Source organism: Musca vetustissima, unplaced genomic scaffold (genome assembly GCF_032173495.1).
Source record: "Musca vetustissima isolate MV318-11 ecotype Yass unplaced genomic scaffold, APGP_CSIRO_Mvet_v1 utg108089, whole genome shotgun sequence".
Lineage (NCBI taxonomy): Eukaryota > Metazoa > Arthropoda > Insecta > Diptera > Muscidae > Musca > Musca vetustissima.
In genome coordinates this window covers 18,933-34,137 of record NW_026884424.1, presented here as the reverse complement: position 1 = coordinate 34,137, position 15,205 = coordinate 18,933, and the positions used below count along the sequence as shown (strand labels likewise).

General features: G+C 35.6%; 2 protein-coding genes across 2 annotated transcripts; one reads left to right on the top strand and one right to left on the bottom strand.

The window, feature by feature from the left end:
• The first annotated feature begins 676 nt into the window (after nucleotides 1-676).
• LOC133331429 (dnaJ homolog subfamily C member 28) lies at nucleotides 677-1,827 on the top strand. Its single transcript, XM_061539820.1, has 2 exons — nucleotides 677-784; nucleotides 850-1,827. The coding sequence occupies exons 1-2, from the start codon at nucleotides 677-679 to the stop codon at nucleotides 1,825-1,827; spliced, it is 1,086 nt and encodes a 361-aa protein (XP_061395804.1).
• Nucleotides 1,828-2,022: 195 nt separating this feature from the next.
• Nucleotides 2,023-7,737, bottom strand: LOC133331428 (trifunctional purine biosynthetic protein adenosine-3). Its single transcript, XM_061539818.1, has 10 exons — nucleotides 7,662-7,737; nucleotides 7,129-7,417; nucleotides 6,421-7,070; nucleotides 5,234-5,456; nucleotides 4,974-5,136; nucleotides 4,650-4,908; nucleotides 4,322-4,573; nucleotides 3,455-4,252; nucleotides 2,288-3,396; nucleotides 2,023-2,214 (listed from the first exon to the last, which is right to left on the bottom strand). The coding sequence occupies exons 1-10, from the start codon at nucleotides 7,735-7,737 to the stop codon at nucleotides 2,035-2,037; spliced, it is 3,999 nt and encodes a 1,332-aa protein (XP_061395802.1). The 3' UTR covers nucleotides 2,023-2,034.
• Between the last annotated feature and the right edge of the window lie 7,468 nt (nucleotides 7,738-15,205).

Genomic DNA, 15,205 nt, shown 5'->3' with positions numbered 1-15,205 from the left:
AATTCTTTGCCACCGCAATTGTTATCGTGATTGTTAAGATTTTCTTGTTTTATTTTATAGTCGAGGATTTTCGCGTTATTGTTTATTATAAGTGTAATTATGAGATTTGTAGACTCTCTCGAATGCAAGGATGTAGCGATGCCAAATTTTGTTATTCAGGATAGTCGCATTAAATCTGTGAACAGAAATTTGTTCTAAGATTGCGGAAAAAATTCGGGGCTCACAATCGTGGGAGATCACCCGTCATATGGTGATTCTGGCACAATTGAAATTAGGAAAGGCAGCCGTCCCAATTCGTATTGAATGCTAATCGATTTCACTATTCAAAACATCTATCCGTAATGTAGAATTGTCCTCCTGATACGCCTCACAATATATTTGGTCGCAATTCTCCTTTGTTGTCTGTCCTAGAGATTCGTAATTTGCACATTCTCGAACACAATTTTATTTGGAATTGTTTTGGGCTACCAATTATTAAAAAAAAACCGTATAAGAAGAAGCATGCTTTGTTTTTCCGGCGTTGGTTTGTGCGAAATAACTATGTAATGTTGAAATGTTATTTAATTTTTCAAAAATAATTGGAAATTAAAACAACTTCAATTTCGAAATATTTTTTTAATAACATAATTCATTAAAAAAATATAAAATATTCAAACTACTCGATTTAACTACGATAATGCAAACTTTACAAATGTTTGCAAACCTTTCAATATTCCCCAGGTTGGGACCACAATTGCAACAACAACTACGGCGAATGCATATCAAGAGAGCGGAGCTCTATAGGGTTAGTGGATTCCCGGCTATTTTATTTACATTCACATTATATATTTATTTTATTCCCTATTTTAGAAATGTTGCTTTATCTTGGGTGTGGAAGAGACAGCAGATCAGAACACAGTACGTCGAGCCTACATTGAATTGGTAAAAAAGGTCCATCCAGATTCCGGTCTGCCAGAAGCCTCTGCAGAACGTTTTCGAGAAGTCGATGAAGCCTTTAAGGTGCTGCAGGAAAAATTTGCCAAAAATCGCCGTGGCATATATGAAGATGAGGAGGAAGAGGTGCCAGATATACGTCACACAGCTCCCCAACATCGTCAATATTTAAGTTTTGATGGATTGGGTGTGGGTAATCCATTTCAACGCCAAAAACAATATCAACAAATTAAGGCAATGAAGGCCCAAGAACGTGTACTCAAACATCGTATAGATAAATCACAGGCCGATGAAAAGACCCTAATGAAAAAGGGAACCTTCTTTAAAAAACATGCCATTAAAACAAAATACGGGTTCGATCGCCTGGTCGAAGATTATATACAAGAGGCTATGTCACGTGGTGATTTTAATAATTTAAGCTGTGCCGGAAAACCATTGACCCAAGCTCAAACTCAAAACCCATATTTAGATTTTACCACCCATAAGCTGAATAAAATACTTATCGATAACGGCTTTACACCCGAATGGATAATGTTGCAACGTGATATACGCGAAGCCTTGGATGATATGAAAAATAAAATTAAAAAAGAACGAATTTATTATGGCGAATATCCATTAAACGAAATGGAAGATCAACAATGGCAAGAGTTTTTACAGAACTTTGACTATGATGTGAAGCAAATCAATAAGAACATTGATAAATATAATTTAATTGTGCCGATATTTGATCATCAATTCTTTCGTGTAAATTTAGTGAAAATTGGCGAAACTATTCTAAAGGATCCATCGGTGCCATGCAATCAAAAGAGACCACAATCTCGTGGCGACTCGGCAAGCAGCAGCGAAAGTCATGGCAAATCAGATTTTTTCTCATTTATTGGTTCGTGGTTTTGAATTCTGATCTATTGGTGTAATAATGAATGTGATATTTGTACCTACATTATAATGTAGTTTTGTGATATTTTTCTTCTTACCTTAATTCGAAAATATATAGGCAATTGTTATTATTGTTTTTATTTTTACTTTTAATTATTATTATTGTAAAATATTAACGTCTGATCCTTAATCTCTATTATTAACAGATTTGATTATTGTCTTTGTTTAGGCAAATACCACTTTGCCTTCTTTGTTTAAACGGGCCAAGCCGTTGGCCACCAAACGCAAGGCCTTGGGGAAAGCATAATATTCGGCATAATGTATACGTTCAGTCAGGGTTTCTTCGGTATCTCCCGGCAAAATGGGTACAGAGGATTGTACCACAATGGCACCTGTATCAACACCCTGTAAAAAGAATGACAACAATACTCTCCTTAGTAAAATGAAATAAAAATAAAAAAACCGAATTGAAACTCACTTCATCAACAAAATGTACTGTACAACCAGATTCTTTATCACCAGCATCCAATGCCTTCTTTTGCACATGTAGACCAGGATGTTTGGGTAGCAGCGATGGGTGGATATTCAATAATTTTCCTCTCCACAATTTAACAAATGGTTCACTCAAGACCCGCATAAAACCAGCCAAACAAACAATGTCAATTTTCATTTGCAACAAATGTTTCGACATTTCCTCATCGAAAGCTTCGCGTGTCTTGAAATCGCGATGGCTAATAATAATGCTTGGTATACCGGCCTTTTGCGCCCTTTCAATACCCTTGACACCTGGCTTATTCGATATGACCAAAACAATGTCGGAATTTAAACCCTGTGATGTATCTCTGGTTGCATCAATGAGGGCTTGTAGATTTGTTCCCGAACCGGATATTAAAACTGCCACACGTTTACGTGGTGCAGCTATAACACGCTTTGTGTGTTCCAAACATTTTTCAAAGTTCTCAACAACAACTTGTGGTGCGGTGGGAGTTTCTCGTTGCTTCACCACCCCCACAATGCTGGCCCGTTCCGAAAATTGTATCAGTTCCATTACTTGTCGCTCATGTTTTGGATCCACTACCAAGACCATACCTAAACCACAATTATAGGTTCTTTGCATTTCTTCAGGTTTGACATTGCCCTCCTGTGCCAACCACGCGAAAACGGGTGGTATGGTAAAGTTTTGAGCATTTAATTGGACTGCCAAATCTTTACGCAAGACACGTGGAATATTTTCTGTAAGACCACCACCTGTAATGTGGGCCATTGCCTTTACCAGGCCTTTTTGTATCAACGGTTTCAAGGCATTGACATAGATTTTTGTGGGTCGCAGGAATTCTTCGCCAAATGTTAGATTGCTAAATGGAGCCTTGTCGTTGAAAGTGACTCCAGCCAATTTCATCACGGCATGGACCAAACTAAAACCATTGCTGTGTACCCCCGAAGATGGCAGACCAATAAGAACATCACCAGGTTGTATTTTATCGGTTAAGGGTAAAATGCGATCATGTTCGGCAATGCCCAAAGAAAAACCGGCCAAATCATAAACTTTGGGTTTATACAGGAGAGGGACTTCGGATATGTGGGATTCTAGAATACCAACAAATTAGTATATTAGGGGTATTAATATGAGAATTTTTAAACGTACCCACTAAACTTGCCCCCGATTGTCGGGCACCCTCCATTACACCATCCACAATTTCTTCAGCCAACTCTTCATCCAATTGACCACAGGCATAATAGCTGGCAAATGTAAACGGCTCTGCACCATTGCATAGAATATCATTGACACACATGGCCACCAAATCAATGCCCACGGTACCATTACGTCCGGTCTGTTGGGCAATTTTAATTTTGGTACCCACACCATCGGTGCCCATAATCAAAATCGGATCCTTAAATGTTTTGGGCACCTCTGTCAATCGTCTACCATTCTGGGCCACAAAAGATTCCTTTCGCTTTTCAGCATTCACTATCAACAGACCTTGCAACTCATGATAATTGGGTTCGGATAATTCACTATCACCCATCGTGATGAATTTCTTTTTATGTTTCTCCAAAGCTTCAACAAAATTCTTAACCTCGATTTGCGAAGTTTTAGGGCAGGTGTTCAGTCTACGCTTTACCACACCCAATACTTTGGCACCCTTAACAGATTTCCATGCGGTCGATGCTTTGTGCACGATCATCACTAAACCAATACCACAATTTAGGGTTTGCAGTAGAGTTTCTTCGGACAGCTTCAGACGGACTGCCAACCAAGCATATACTTCGGGTACATTGAGATCGCCGAAATCCAAAGCAATTTCATATTTGGAAGGCAAAATTCTTGCCACATTTGGAACTAATCCAGAGGTAATGTGAGCAACGGCTTTTACGGTATCGCTGGCTAATAATTGTAAGACTTCTTGGACATATAGGCGAGAGGGTTCAGCCAAGTTTTCACCTTTAAATTGATCACAGAAATACACATATGTTTAAATGTAGTCATTAGTGGCGAATCCTCATGGCTTACCCAAAGTTTTGTCAGTATCACCAAATTCCGATCTTTCCGTAAGATCAATACCCTGATTTTGTAGACATGTTAGCACCGCATTATAGCCACCACAGTGTAGACCCGACGAAGGCAATGAAATCAACAAATCACCCTCTTCGTAATGTTCATATTTGGGTAATTCCCTGCCCTTTTCGACAATGCCCACACAATAGCCAGCAATGTCATATTTACCGACTTCGTAAACCGAAGGCATTTCAGCAGTTTCACCACCTGTATTTCAAGCGAAATTGAAATAGAAAAATTAATTTAATTTTTAAAGAACCTCTTTTCGAGCATTAACACTCACCCAGTAAAGCACACTTGGCAGCCCGGCAACCCTCTGAAATACCCTTAACAATTTGGGCAGCCACTGGGACTTGCAATTTTCCACAGGCAATATAATCTAAAAATGCCACTGGCTCAGCACCCGATTCCAAAATATCATTGGCACACATGGCAAATAGATCATAACCGAGATTCTCATAGGTACCCAAAGACAAGGACAACTGGATTTTTGAACCTACACCATTGGTGGCCTCACATATCACCGGATTTTTGTAGTCCAACTAAAAAATTCGGAAATTCAGAAATTTAAAAAAAAACTAAGAAATTTTTCCATACACCCCCTTACCTCCTTTAAACGGAACAGACCACCAAAACCACCCAAGCCCCCAATAACACCTGGCCTATGAGTACCACGCGACAATGGTTTGATACGTTGCACCAAATCATCACCCGCATCTATATCCACACCGCTATCCTTATAGGACAATGAAGGTTGTGTGGGTTTTTGGCTAAATAAAATAAAAGTAGGTTGGGAATTTTTAAAAAAATATTAGTACAAAATTTTTATTCGATTTTTTGTTTTTGGAAATTTCATGAGATAATTACAATTTAAAGGCCTTTTCAGCAATATCAGTACGGAATTGAGCTCCAGCTCCCGAAAATTTGATGTTCTGGCATATTTTGGTTGAATCTTGGGCAGCTTGTTTTAAATCCTTGCGCAGAGTGACAGCAATCAAGACACGACCGCCATTGGTGACAAATTTTCCATCGGCATTAACACCCACACCGCTGTGGAATATTATCTGATCGGAAGTATTGGCTGGGATACCTGAAATGAAAAAAAGTTTTTGGATGTCCATTAGCTTAAAAGGAAACGGTCCGTTGTCTCTGAGATAATGACCGGTATGTTCTATTATCTCTGATATAATGACCTATTGGGTTCATTACCTCCGATATCGTATACATTGTCTCTAAGGTAAAGACTGTTTAAGTCCAATATATCTGATATAAAGATGCATTATATCTGAGATAATGGGCGGCTAAGTCAATTATCTCTGAGAAAATAGCAGGTTAGGGGCATTATCTTTGAGATAATGGCAGGCAAGGTGCGTCAAATTTGAGATAATGGTCAGCTAGGCCGTGTAAGTCCGTTGTATCTGAGATGATGGCAGCTTAGGTGCATTATATCTGAGATAATGGCAGGTTAGTTGCATTATCTCTGAATGGCCGATTAGTTGAATTATCTTTAAGATAATGACCGGTTAGTTGCATTATCATTGAGATAATCCTGGTTAGTTGTATTATCTATGAGATAATGACCAGTAAACTGCTTTATCTTTGAGATAATGGCCGGCTAGGAACATTATCTCTGATATTATGACCAACTAGGTGCTTTATCTTTGAGATAATGTCTGGATATGTTCATTATCTCTGAGATAATGGTCGGCTAGTTGCATTATATCTGAGATAATGGGCGGCTAGGTGCATTATCTCTGAGATAATGACCGCTAGGTGGAGGTAATTACCGACTAGGTGCATTATCTCTGAGATAATAACCGACTAAATGCATTATCTCTGAGACAATGTTCGGTTATCCATTATCTCTGAGAAAATTTGCGGTTAGATACATTCTCTTAAGATGGTCGGTTAGGTCTTTTGTCTCTGATATAATGGCTGCTTAGGACCATTGTCTCGGAGATAAAGATAGGTTAGGTTCGTTATATGTGAGATAATGGCCGATTAGGTCCATTAATAAAATATCAAATCACATTTTAAAACCGGTATTCACTTACCTTCAATAACACATCCTTTAGTCGATGTCTCGGGATAACCAGCACTGGCCATAACCACACCGACAGCACTCAACCCAGTTCTCCACTTCAAATTGACCTCCTTCAATTTATTGTGGCAGCAGGCAACCATAACCTCAAACAAATCACAATCCAACAGGGGTAGAATAACCTGTGTCTCCGGATCACCAAAACGGCAATTAAATTCCAAAACTTTAGGACCATCGGGTGTCAACATCATGCCAGCATATAGGACACCTTTATAATCAATACCCTCCGATCGAAGGCCATCGACCGCTTGTTGCAGCACCTGCTTCTTAACCATTTCCAAAGCATCGGCGGTTATCAAAGGACATGGGCAATAAGCACCCATACCACCGGTATTGGGTCCTTCATCTTTCTCCTTTAAACGTTTGTGATCTTGGGCCGGTAACATGGCCTGAACACCATGATTGTCAACAAATGCCAAAACGGATACCTCCTCACCGCTCAATAGCTCCTCAATAACCAAGGTTTCACCAGCTGAGCCGTATTTTTTGCTACCTAAAATTTCATCAACAGCTTGACAGGCTTCTTCGGCATTGGCGGCAACCACAACACCTTTGCCAGCTGCCAAACCGGCTGCCTTCACAACCAAAGCTTTGTAGGGAGCACTGAAAATGAGAACACAAATTAAAATGTGATTTCGAATGTTTAAGATTTCGAACTTACTTCTTAATAAATTCCTTGGCCTTGGCACAATCGGTAAACGATTCATAACGTGCAGTTGGTATATTGTTGCGTATCATAAAATCTTTAGCCCATTTTTTGTCAGCTTCAATCTGGGCACCCTTTTTACCCGGTCCGAAGCAGGGGATACCAGCATTTTGCAAAACATCACCCAAACCATTGGCCAAGGGATCCTCGGGACCCACAACAACCATATCGATTTTATTTTCCTTGCACCATTTTGCAATTGCCTGAAATGAAGATAATAGAGAATAAATTATTAACATAGGAACTGGAGAAAAGGAAGAGAATGTCAATCATTGATAAAGGAACCTGGTTATAAGGACAACATAATTATAATGAATAAAAGATGAAATTGGTAAGTGATAGCCCGGTATTTTACATTTTTTTCTTTGCGCCCAAAAGTATGCTCATTATGGCGCTGCCTACAAAAATGGCTCAAATTTATAAAAAATTCAACATAACTTAAGTTTTTGATGATATTTCTACGGGGCTATGTCGTTAAAAATGTGTACCTTGAACATACCGAAAATGACCGGGACCTTTATATGTGGAATATGTTAACTTTTTCTGGCGACAATAATGTGTCATTTGTCGTAGGTGTGAACGCTGTTAGCTAAAACAATATCAATAATAAATATTAAATTCAAATAAAGTAATATCTTACTAAGTCAACTATGCGTTAAAAATGTGTACCTTGAACATACCGAAAATGACCGGGACCTTTATATGTGGAATATGTTAACTTTTTCTGGCGAATAAGTTTTGTACCTGAGGGATTTGATCTGGGGGATGCACTATTTTATACATATCTTCACTTTTAAGCGATTGGTTATCTAAAATTTTTTTCTTCGTATGTGTAAACGCCGATGGAAATTTTTAATCAACAATGGCGGTCGTGTCGTGATTGCTGTCACTCTGCGCAAGGATTTAAAAGAAACTACACAGGATTCAACTAAAATATGCCAGATTATGAAATTATAGGGAGCTGGAGCTCAATTCCGTACGCGTGGTACACATAGGCCAAGTGTTATTGGGGGCTTGGGTGGTTTGTTCAGTTTAAAGGAATGGGAGCAGACAATTTTCTCAGTTTTTTATTTCTAATTTTTTTGTTAACTTTTTTAGTTGGACTACAAAAGCCATATAATATGTGAGGCCACCATAGGCGTAGGTTAAAAAATCCAGTTGTCCTTCTTTGGGTACCTATGAGAATTTGGGTTATGATCTATTTGTTATGTGTTCCAATAATATTTTGGATTCGTGTGCAGAACCAGTGGCATTTTTGAATAACATGCGCAAATTGTTAAGGGTTTATCAGAGGGTTGTCCTGCTAGCAAATGTGCTTTGTAGTGTGTGTTTAAATGTCCAAAAAAGGATTTAAAAAAATAAATTAATTTTTCTATTTACATTTTATTTTGAAAAATGTGATGAAACTGCCAAAATGCCTTCGGTGTATAAAGTCGGTAAATATGATATTATTGGCTATTGTGGAAATGGGTAAGAAATTACCCAAATATGAAAATTACGAAGAGGGTTATTTATTGATTTCATGGCCATCATCGGGTCTACACTGTGGCGATTATAATACGGTGCTAACATGTCTACAAAATCAGGGTATTTATCTTATGGAAAGATCCGAATTTTGGTGATACAGACAAAACATTGGGTTATGTTTAACACTCGTCCCCCCGAAGCCTACATTTAAAACAATTATTTTTTAGTAGTGTTTGGCGGGTTATTTGGGATACCATTTGTATTTTGTTTTTGCAAAATAGTCAGGCTTAATCCCAGTTTATTGTTTTTATAAAAAACAACTATTTATTAGTGGGGAATGTATGGCATTGTCCGCCGAGGGGTAAGGCAGGGAAGACTATAGTTTCGGATCTCGCCACTGATCCTCATCAGTTCCCTTAGTTTTTTGTTGGGATATTCTCCCCAGAAGCTATTAATAGCTTCTTTACAAAAAACCTTTCAAACCCAAATGTCTCTTGTGACAATTCGAAGTTCTTACGTTACCAGCGATACGACCCCAATGAGAAGTTCGTTTCGTTGGCGCCTGACTTCGTGGTCAACAAGGCATTTACAGACAACTACAATACATTTCCCACTGCTATGTGTCGTCACTTTGTGACGAATGCACATAACGTTGTTGTTGGTATTGCTAGTTATAGCAATAAACCAAACAGTATGACCGTGCCTCGTCTACAACTTCAGTAGTGTTTGGCGGGTTATTTGGGATACCATTTGTATTTTGTTTTTGCAAAATAGTCAGGCTTAATCCCAGTTTATTGTTTTTTTTAAGGTGAAAATTTCGCTGAACACTCTCGCCTATATGTTCAAGAAGTCTTACAATTATTGGGCAGCGATACTGTAGAAGCCGTGACCCACATTACATACGGATTAGTTCCAAATATGGCACGAGTTTTACGCAAAGTATATGCGTGGTTGGCAGTCCGTCTAAAGCTATCGGAAGAAACTCTGCTGCAAACCCTGTTGATTGTGAATGCTGAAAAGCGAAAGGAATCATTTGTGGCCCAGAATGGTAGACGTTTAACGGGGGTGCCCAAAACATTCAAGGATCCCATTCTGATTATGGGTGTCCTAAAACATTCCGTTCTAAAATTTCCATTTTACTGATCACTACAGGAGATTTGCTAAACCATATTGGAAAAGCGTAGAGTAATACCGGCCGGATACCGATTTTGCATAAAAGTAGCTTAGTTTTTGTAAAAAGATCTTTATTTACTAAAATTTCAGAAAACGATCCTAGTGCTTTATATGCTCTCACCAAAACTTGCCTCGGTTGTTTTTTAAAATTTTAGTAGATTATTAAAAATAATTCCTAAGTACTTCATACTAGTTCCTATTGGAATTTCAACCCCATTAAAAATCAGTTTTAGGTTTTTACTTTCCGGAACTACAAATTTTCTACATTTCCCGGACGCATTCCGTACACAAATGGCCTTGGGTTTGGAAGGATTAATAGAAATACCCCAATTAATTTGATAAGAAACATTGGAAGAATTTAATAACAAACAGATCAATGTTGAGCTATTATGTGGAGGATACCTAAGTCTGATGCATGATCAAAAACTTTTTCAACATCAAGTGAGATCGCTACCGTACGTGTTCGTTCTCGTTAATTATTAACAACATCATTATGAAATTTAAGAAGCACATCGGTCGTCAAATGATTTGTTTTAAATTCAAATTGAAGTTCTGGGATATACGATGTTCCGATGTTGTTATGCGCATAATTCGCTACAAAGTTTTACGTAGGCTAACAATTTTTCAATAGTCGTTAATCTAGAATTTTCATGAAAGTCACTAAAAATAAACATATTAGAATCAGTGCAGTGGCTCTTTCCATGACGCTTTCCATTTCATGTATATCGCATGCAATCTGATCAGCGCCCCATACAACTCCATTTTCAGATAAGCTATTAATATATGACTTACGCTTGTAAGCAACAATATTATAAACTTGCTTATGAGCCATTGAACCAAGTTTTATTAGTCTAACTCTTTCGGAAAAAAACCTAGCTTGCCCAATTTCAACTTGACATTTAATCATGATACCTAACAGCTGCACTTGTTTTGATAACATACTAGAACATGGATCAGACCTGTCTCGAGTTCGGTTAAAAATTCTTTTCAAATCCCGTTGCCATATGTATTTTTATTAATAAAGATTTTTAATTTCATCTGAAACAATAATTTTCCTTCCTAAACGTACATTTTCCGAATACGTGGTGTTGGCTTTATTTATTACATTGGAAAGTTTGTCTATATAATAATCTGTCCCAAAATTGTACAGATTATTTTTTGAATCTGGGAAATTAATGAGCAAATCTTGTTTAATATCATTTCCAAAATTATCCCAATTTGTATTTTTATAAGAAGTGTAGCATCTCGGAGAGTTTAAGAAAATAGATAATGACAATAATTTTAAATGCAGTTGAACGGGGAAATAATCTGAAAATGTTGGTAAAGTGTTAATTTGAACGTTTGGTACTACTGGATCTATCAATTTTGTGCTTATAATATAATTATCAAGAAATGAAGTTCCATTCGGAAAAGAAGGTACTGAATCAGAAATTCGTGAGAAGTCTGCTGACGATTGCTGTCTGTGTTCAATTGGACGATGAATTGGTCGAAGAAATTGTGAATGGTGTAAAGGAGGGTGCCCGACAATCGGGGCAAGTTTAGTGGGTGACTCAGAAACTAATAATCCAATCCGTTCCAAATTTCAAGACGTTATTCTGGAACAACATAGCTATCGTATGAACTAGGATAAAGACAATCGGTGAAGATCTTCCCTATTTTGCCTTAAGTTTCAAAGGTAGGCCCAATATAACCGTACCCCCTACTAACGAATTTGATATAGATTGACTCTCTTTGGTTAAATTGTAATAAAATGAAACATTTTTGAAATGAAACTGTCTTTTTTTTATTTTTTAAATAACTGTAACGAGAAAAATCATGTAAATTAATACAATTGAAATTTGGCATCAAATATTTCAACGAACATACATATTTGAATTAAAATTGAGAAGGATGTTAAAACTTCCCACGTACACGAAATTCTTTTGACAATTTATGACTAATTAGTTGCTACAATAAATTTCGCATCTTTGGAGAAAAACATTCAAAAACAACGGTAATAAATAAGCAATTTTGGTTAACATCTTTACAAACACGGACAGGTTTAAACGATATAAACAATCATACATATATAAATATTATATTAAAACGATCGGCAGGTACAGCAAACTTATAAACAGCATGAATTGTCGTAGTCGAATTGCATCGGAAATTCCCAAAAACAATCAACATTTTTATGACACTTTGTCATCTAAAAAAAAATGAAATATTCACACATACTATAATTTTTTATGATGCTAATAGAGTGGAACATTATCGAGATGATGCTGCTGCTGAATGAATGAAATCACTTAAATAATATTTAAGAATTTGTCAAGTTAAGCCGATTATTTCGAAAAACTAGACTAGTTGAAGAAAGGTATTTTGTTATAAATTTAGCTTAAGAAACTAATGCAGCTTAAAAGCAACAATTTATATTAAAATTATGCAAATTTCTAATTTTCTTCAAGATCAAGGTCTAGACATCTTTCATTTTTTTGTTTTTGATTTAAACCCCTTTTATGTTTTAAATGTGTAATTTGATATGCAAAAACTATAAATCTTTGTTCTGCTACGCACTAAAAAGTTCATTGGTCTTTAGTTTTCATTTAGTCTATCATCGGTAACATAATCTCCCCCGCTACTACTTTTTCGAGCATCATTTAATATTGTTGAACTTCCGTAAAAATGTTATGCTATCTCGACATAAATCAAATAAATAGTGTATAGTCTAAAAAGGTATTGCAAATGAAATATTTTACGTTCCACTCCCAAAATTCCAAACAAAAGAGATCGATGATCAACGTAAAAAAAACAAATACTTTCCACCCAAAACATCTTTCAAATTTGTTTATTATTATTATTTTTTTTCATTACTATTTATTTCAAAAGAGGAGAAATAAATTTGTGGTTTATTTTTAAGAAATAGGTTTATGATTTCTTTTTTTTTATTACGCAGGCGACATAATGACTGAACATAAAATGCTTGGTGAATAATAACAAAGCTGCAAAACTTTTTGAAAGTACGTATAGTGGCTCAAATCAAATTAATTTTTACAATTTGTGTAAACCAAATAATTTGTGCAGCTAACAACCTTCATGAAGTACGAAGAAGGATTGTCATGAGAAATCTCTGGAAATTATTTATGCTAGAGACCCATCAATCCATCATCCAGACACATATCATATTAATCACTTTGAATCTTTTTCTTCTTAAAATATTTAGTTTCATTTTGTTTGGTTTGATTTTTATCGTTTAACCATTTAATTTGAATCCAGAATTCAAGTTAACTCCAAAACACACATTAAACTAATTACCAAAATTTATCGCTAGAACATTTATAGGTGGTTTTCAAATTGACACACACAAAAGGAGCGTCTAATGAAATGTTAAATGCTGACAACATTTGTTTAAGATCTCAACCCAAATAAGAAAACAACAACAAATAAGCATAACAAATACTGAAATTAATAAAAAAAGATTAGAAAATTAATACACTTGAAGAAATTTTTGTGGAAAAAAAATCCTTATTGAAAATATTCTATTGGGCAACTTCCATTATAAAACAATTGTTATCGATCTTATTTTTACACAGAAATAGTATTATCAGACAACTATTACTATAGAAAAGTTTGCCCAGTAGTAGTTATTGTTAAAATTTTCTTATAGAAAAGTATATCAGCTCGTGAGCAGAGTTGGTATGGCTAAACAATAAAATTTGAATGAATACTTTTACTCCTTGTTTAGAAATTAGTTCTAGATTATGATCTTAGTCCATCAACTTGAGCAAGCGTGGTTATTGGTCTTAAGCTTTCCATGTATGCTAAACGAATGAGAGTCACAGTGAATTTTCGTTTACTCAAAATTTTAATTACATAGGATAAAAAGCTTAAACCTAACATCGTTCTATAAACAAACTAAACATATACGTACTAGCCTACTTTGATTCTTAACATAATAGTGCAAGAGCGTGCTGTGTACAGTGACTTCATTCAGATTAGATTCAGCTTAGGTACTACTTATGAGAAGCCAGATCCTTATCTAGTGGTTGCACAAAAATGTATTAGAATCAGAGATGTATTTTTATGGCACTATTTACAGAGTATTTGCTTTAAAAATCTTAGAATTACCAAAATCAGTGAAAACTTACGATAATTCTTCAGCAAACACATTCGTAAAAAAACCGTACGCAAAATAAAAAACCAAATAGTGGTATTTTTCCGACGAAAGCATGGATCAGTATACATTTCAATTATTTTTTATTAATCCGAAATTAAAAAATTATCTAGTATAAAATATGTACATTACAAGATTTGAGATTTATCAAAAAGATTTACAACAAATACAGTAGATATCGGATATAAGCACATCTCATATAAGAAAAAATCGCTTATAAAAAAGATTATCAAAAACACGGAGTCTTTTTACATCTCATCAGTGTAAAAATTGCTTCATATAAGAAAAACGCGTATAAGAAAAACACTGATATAAGAAATGTTTGTCAAACACCAAATCTGACAAAGGTATTAGAAAACGTTTTATATAAGAAACTATGTAAGATTGTTGACCAATTTATTAACATTGAAAATGTTTTAAAAAATAAAATACTTTTTAATTGTATTTAAAAGAATATTATTTATATGAATAGAAACATATGCACCTATTTTTAGTCAAACTGTGAACTGATTTTAATTCAGTAATTTTGTACTTTTATAAGCTCTTCTTGAACGTCTGTAATGAAGTAGGGAAACGTAGCCTAGCACAAACATCGATTTCCCATATAACGCTACCTGGCCATTTATGACACTTTGACAGTTTTAGCCGCATTTTCAAAACACAGTAGATATAATTTGGCATTATGGGTTCTTGGAGACTGAGAAACATATTCATAGAAAATATTCGACATAAGGCCTTTTTTACGATACCCTACACCAACGAACATTATAGGCGTTGTCCTAGACCATAACTGGCACTTCATGGAAAATTTCAAAGGGATCAGCCAGAACCACTGAGTTCAAAAATTATAATGGACAGACGGACGGAACTCATATCTAGATTGATTCATCTAGTCGAGATATGACGATCGGTATTCTTAACCCTTAATAGCCTGGTTGTCCCTTCAGGAACCTCAACTTTAGAGACTTGTTTTTCAAAAATGTTACTTTTTTGCGCAATGTTTATTCAGCAAATATTCTCTTTATAATGTATGCCATCTAGCGGAAAAGAAAATCATATGCTTTTCGGTGCTGAACAGCTGATTTTTGACGTTTATCAGAAAAACACACAAAAGCTTCAAAGTGAACAAATCGTGCTTTTTCAAATTGATTGAAATCAAAACTTTTGATCCAAAAGAAGCAAATAAAATTAATTTTTATTATTTGTGCACTATATTCAAACCATGTAAATATCTTTTTA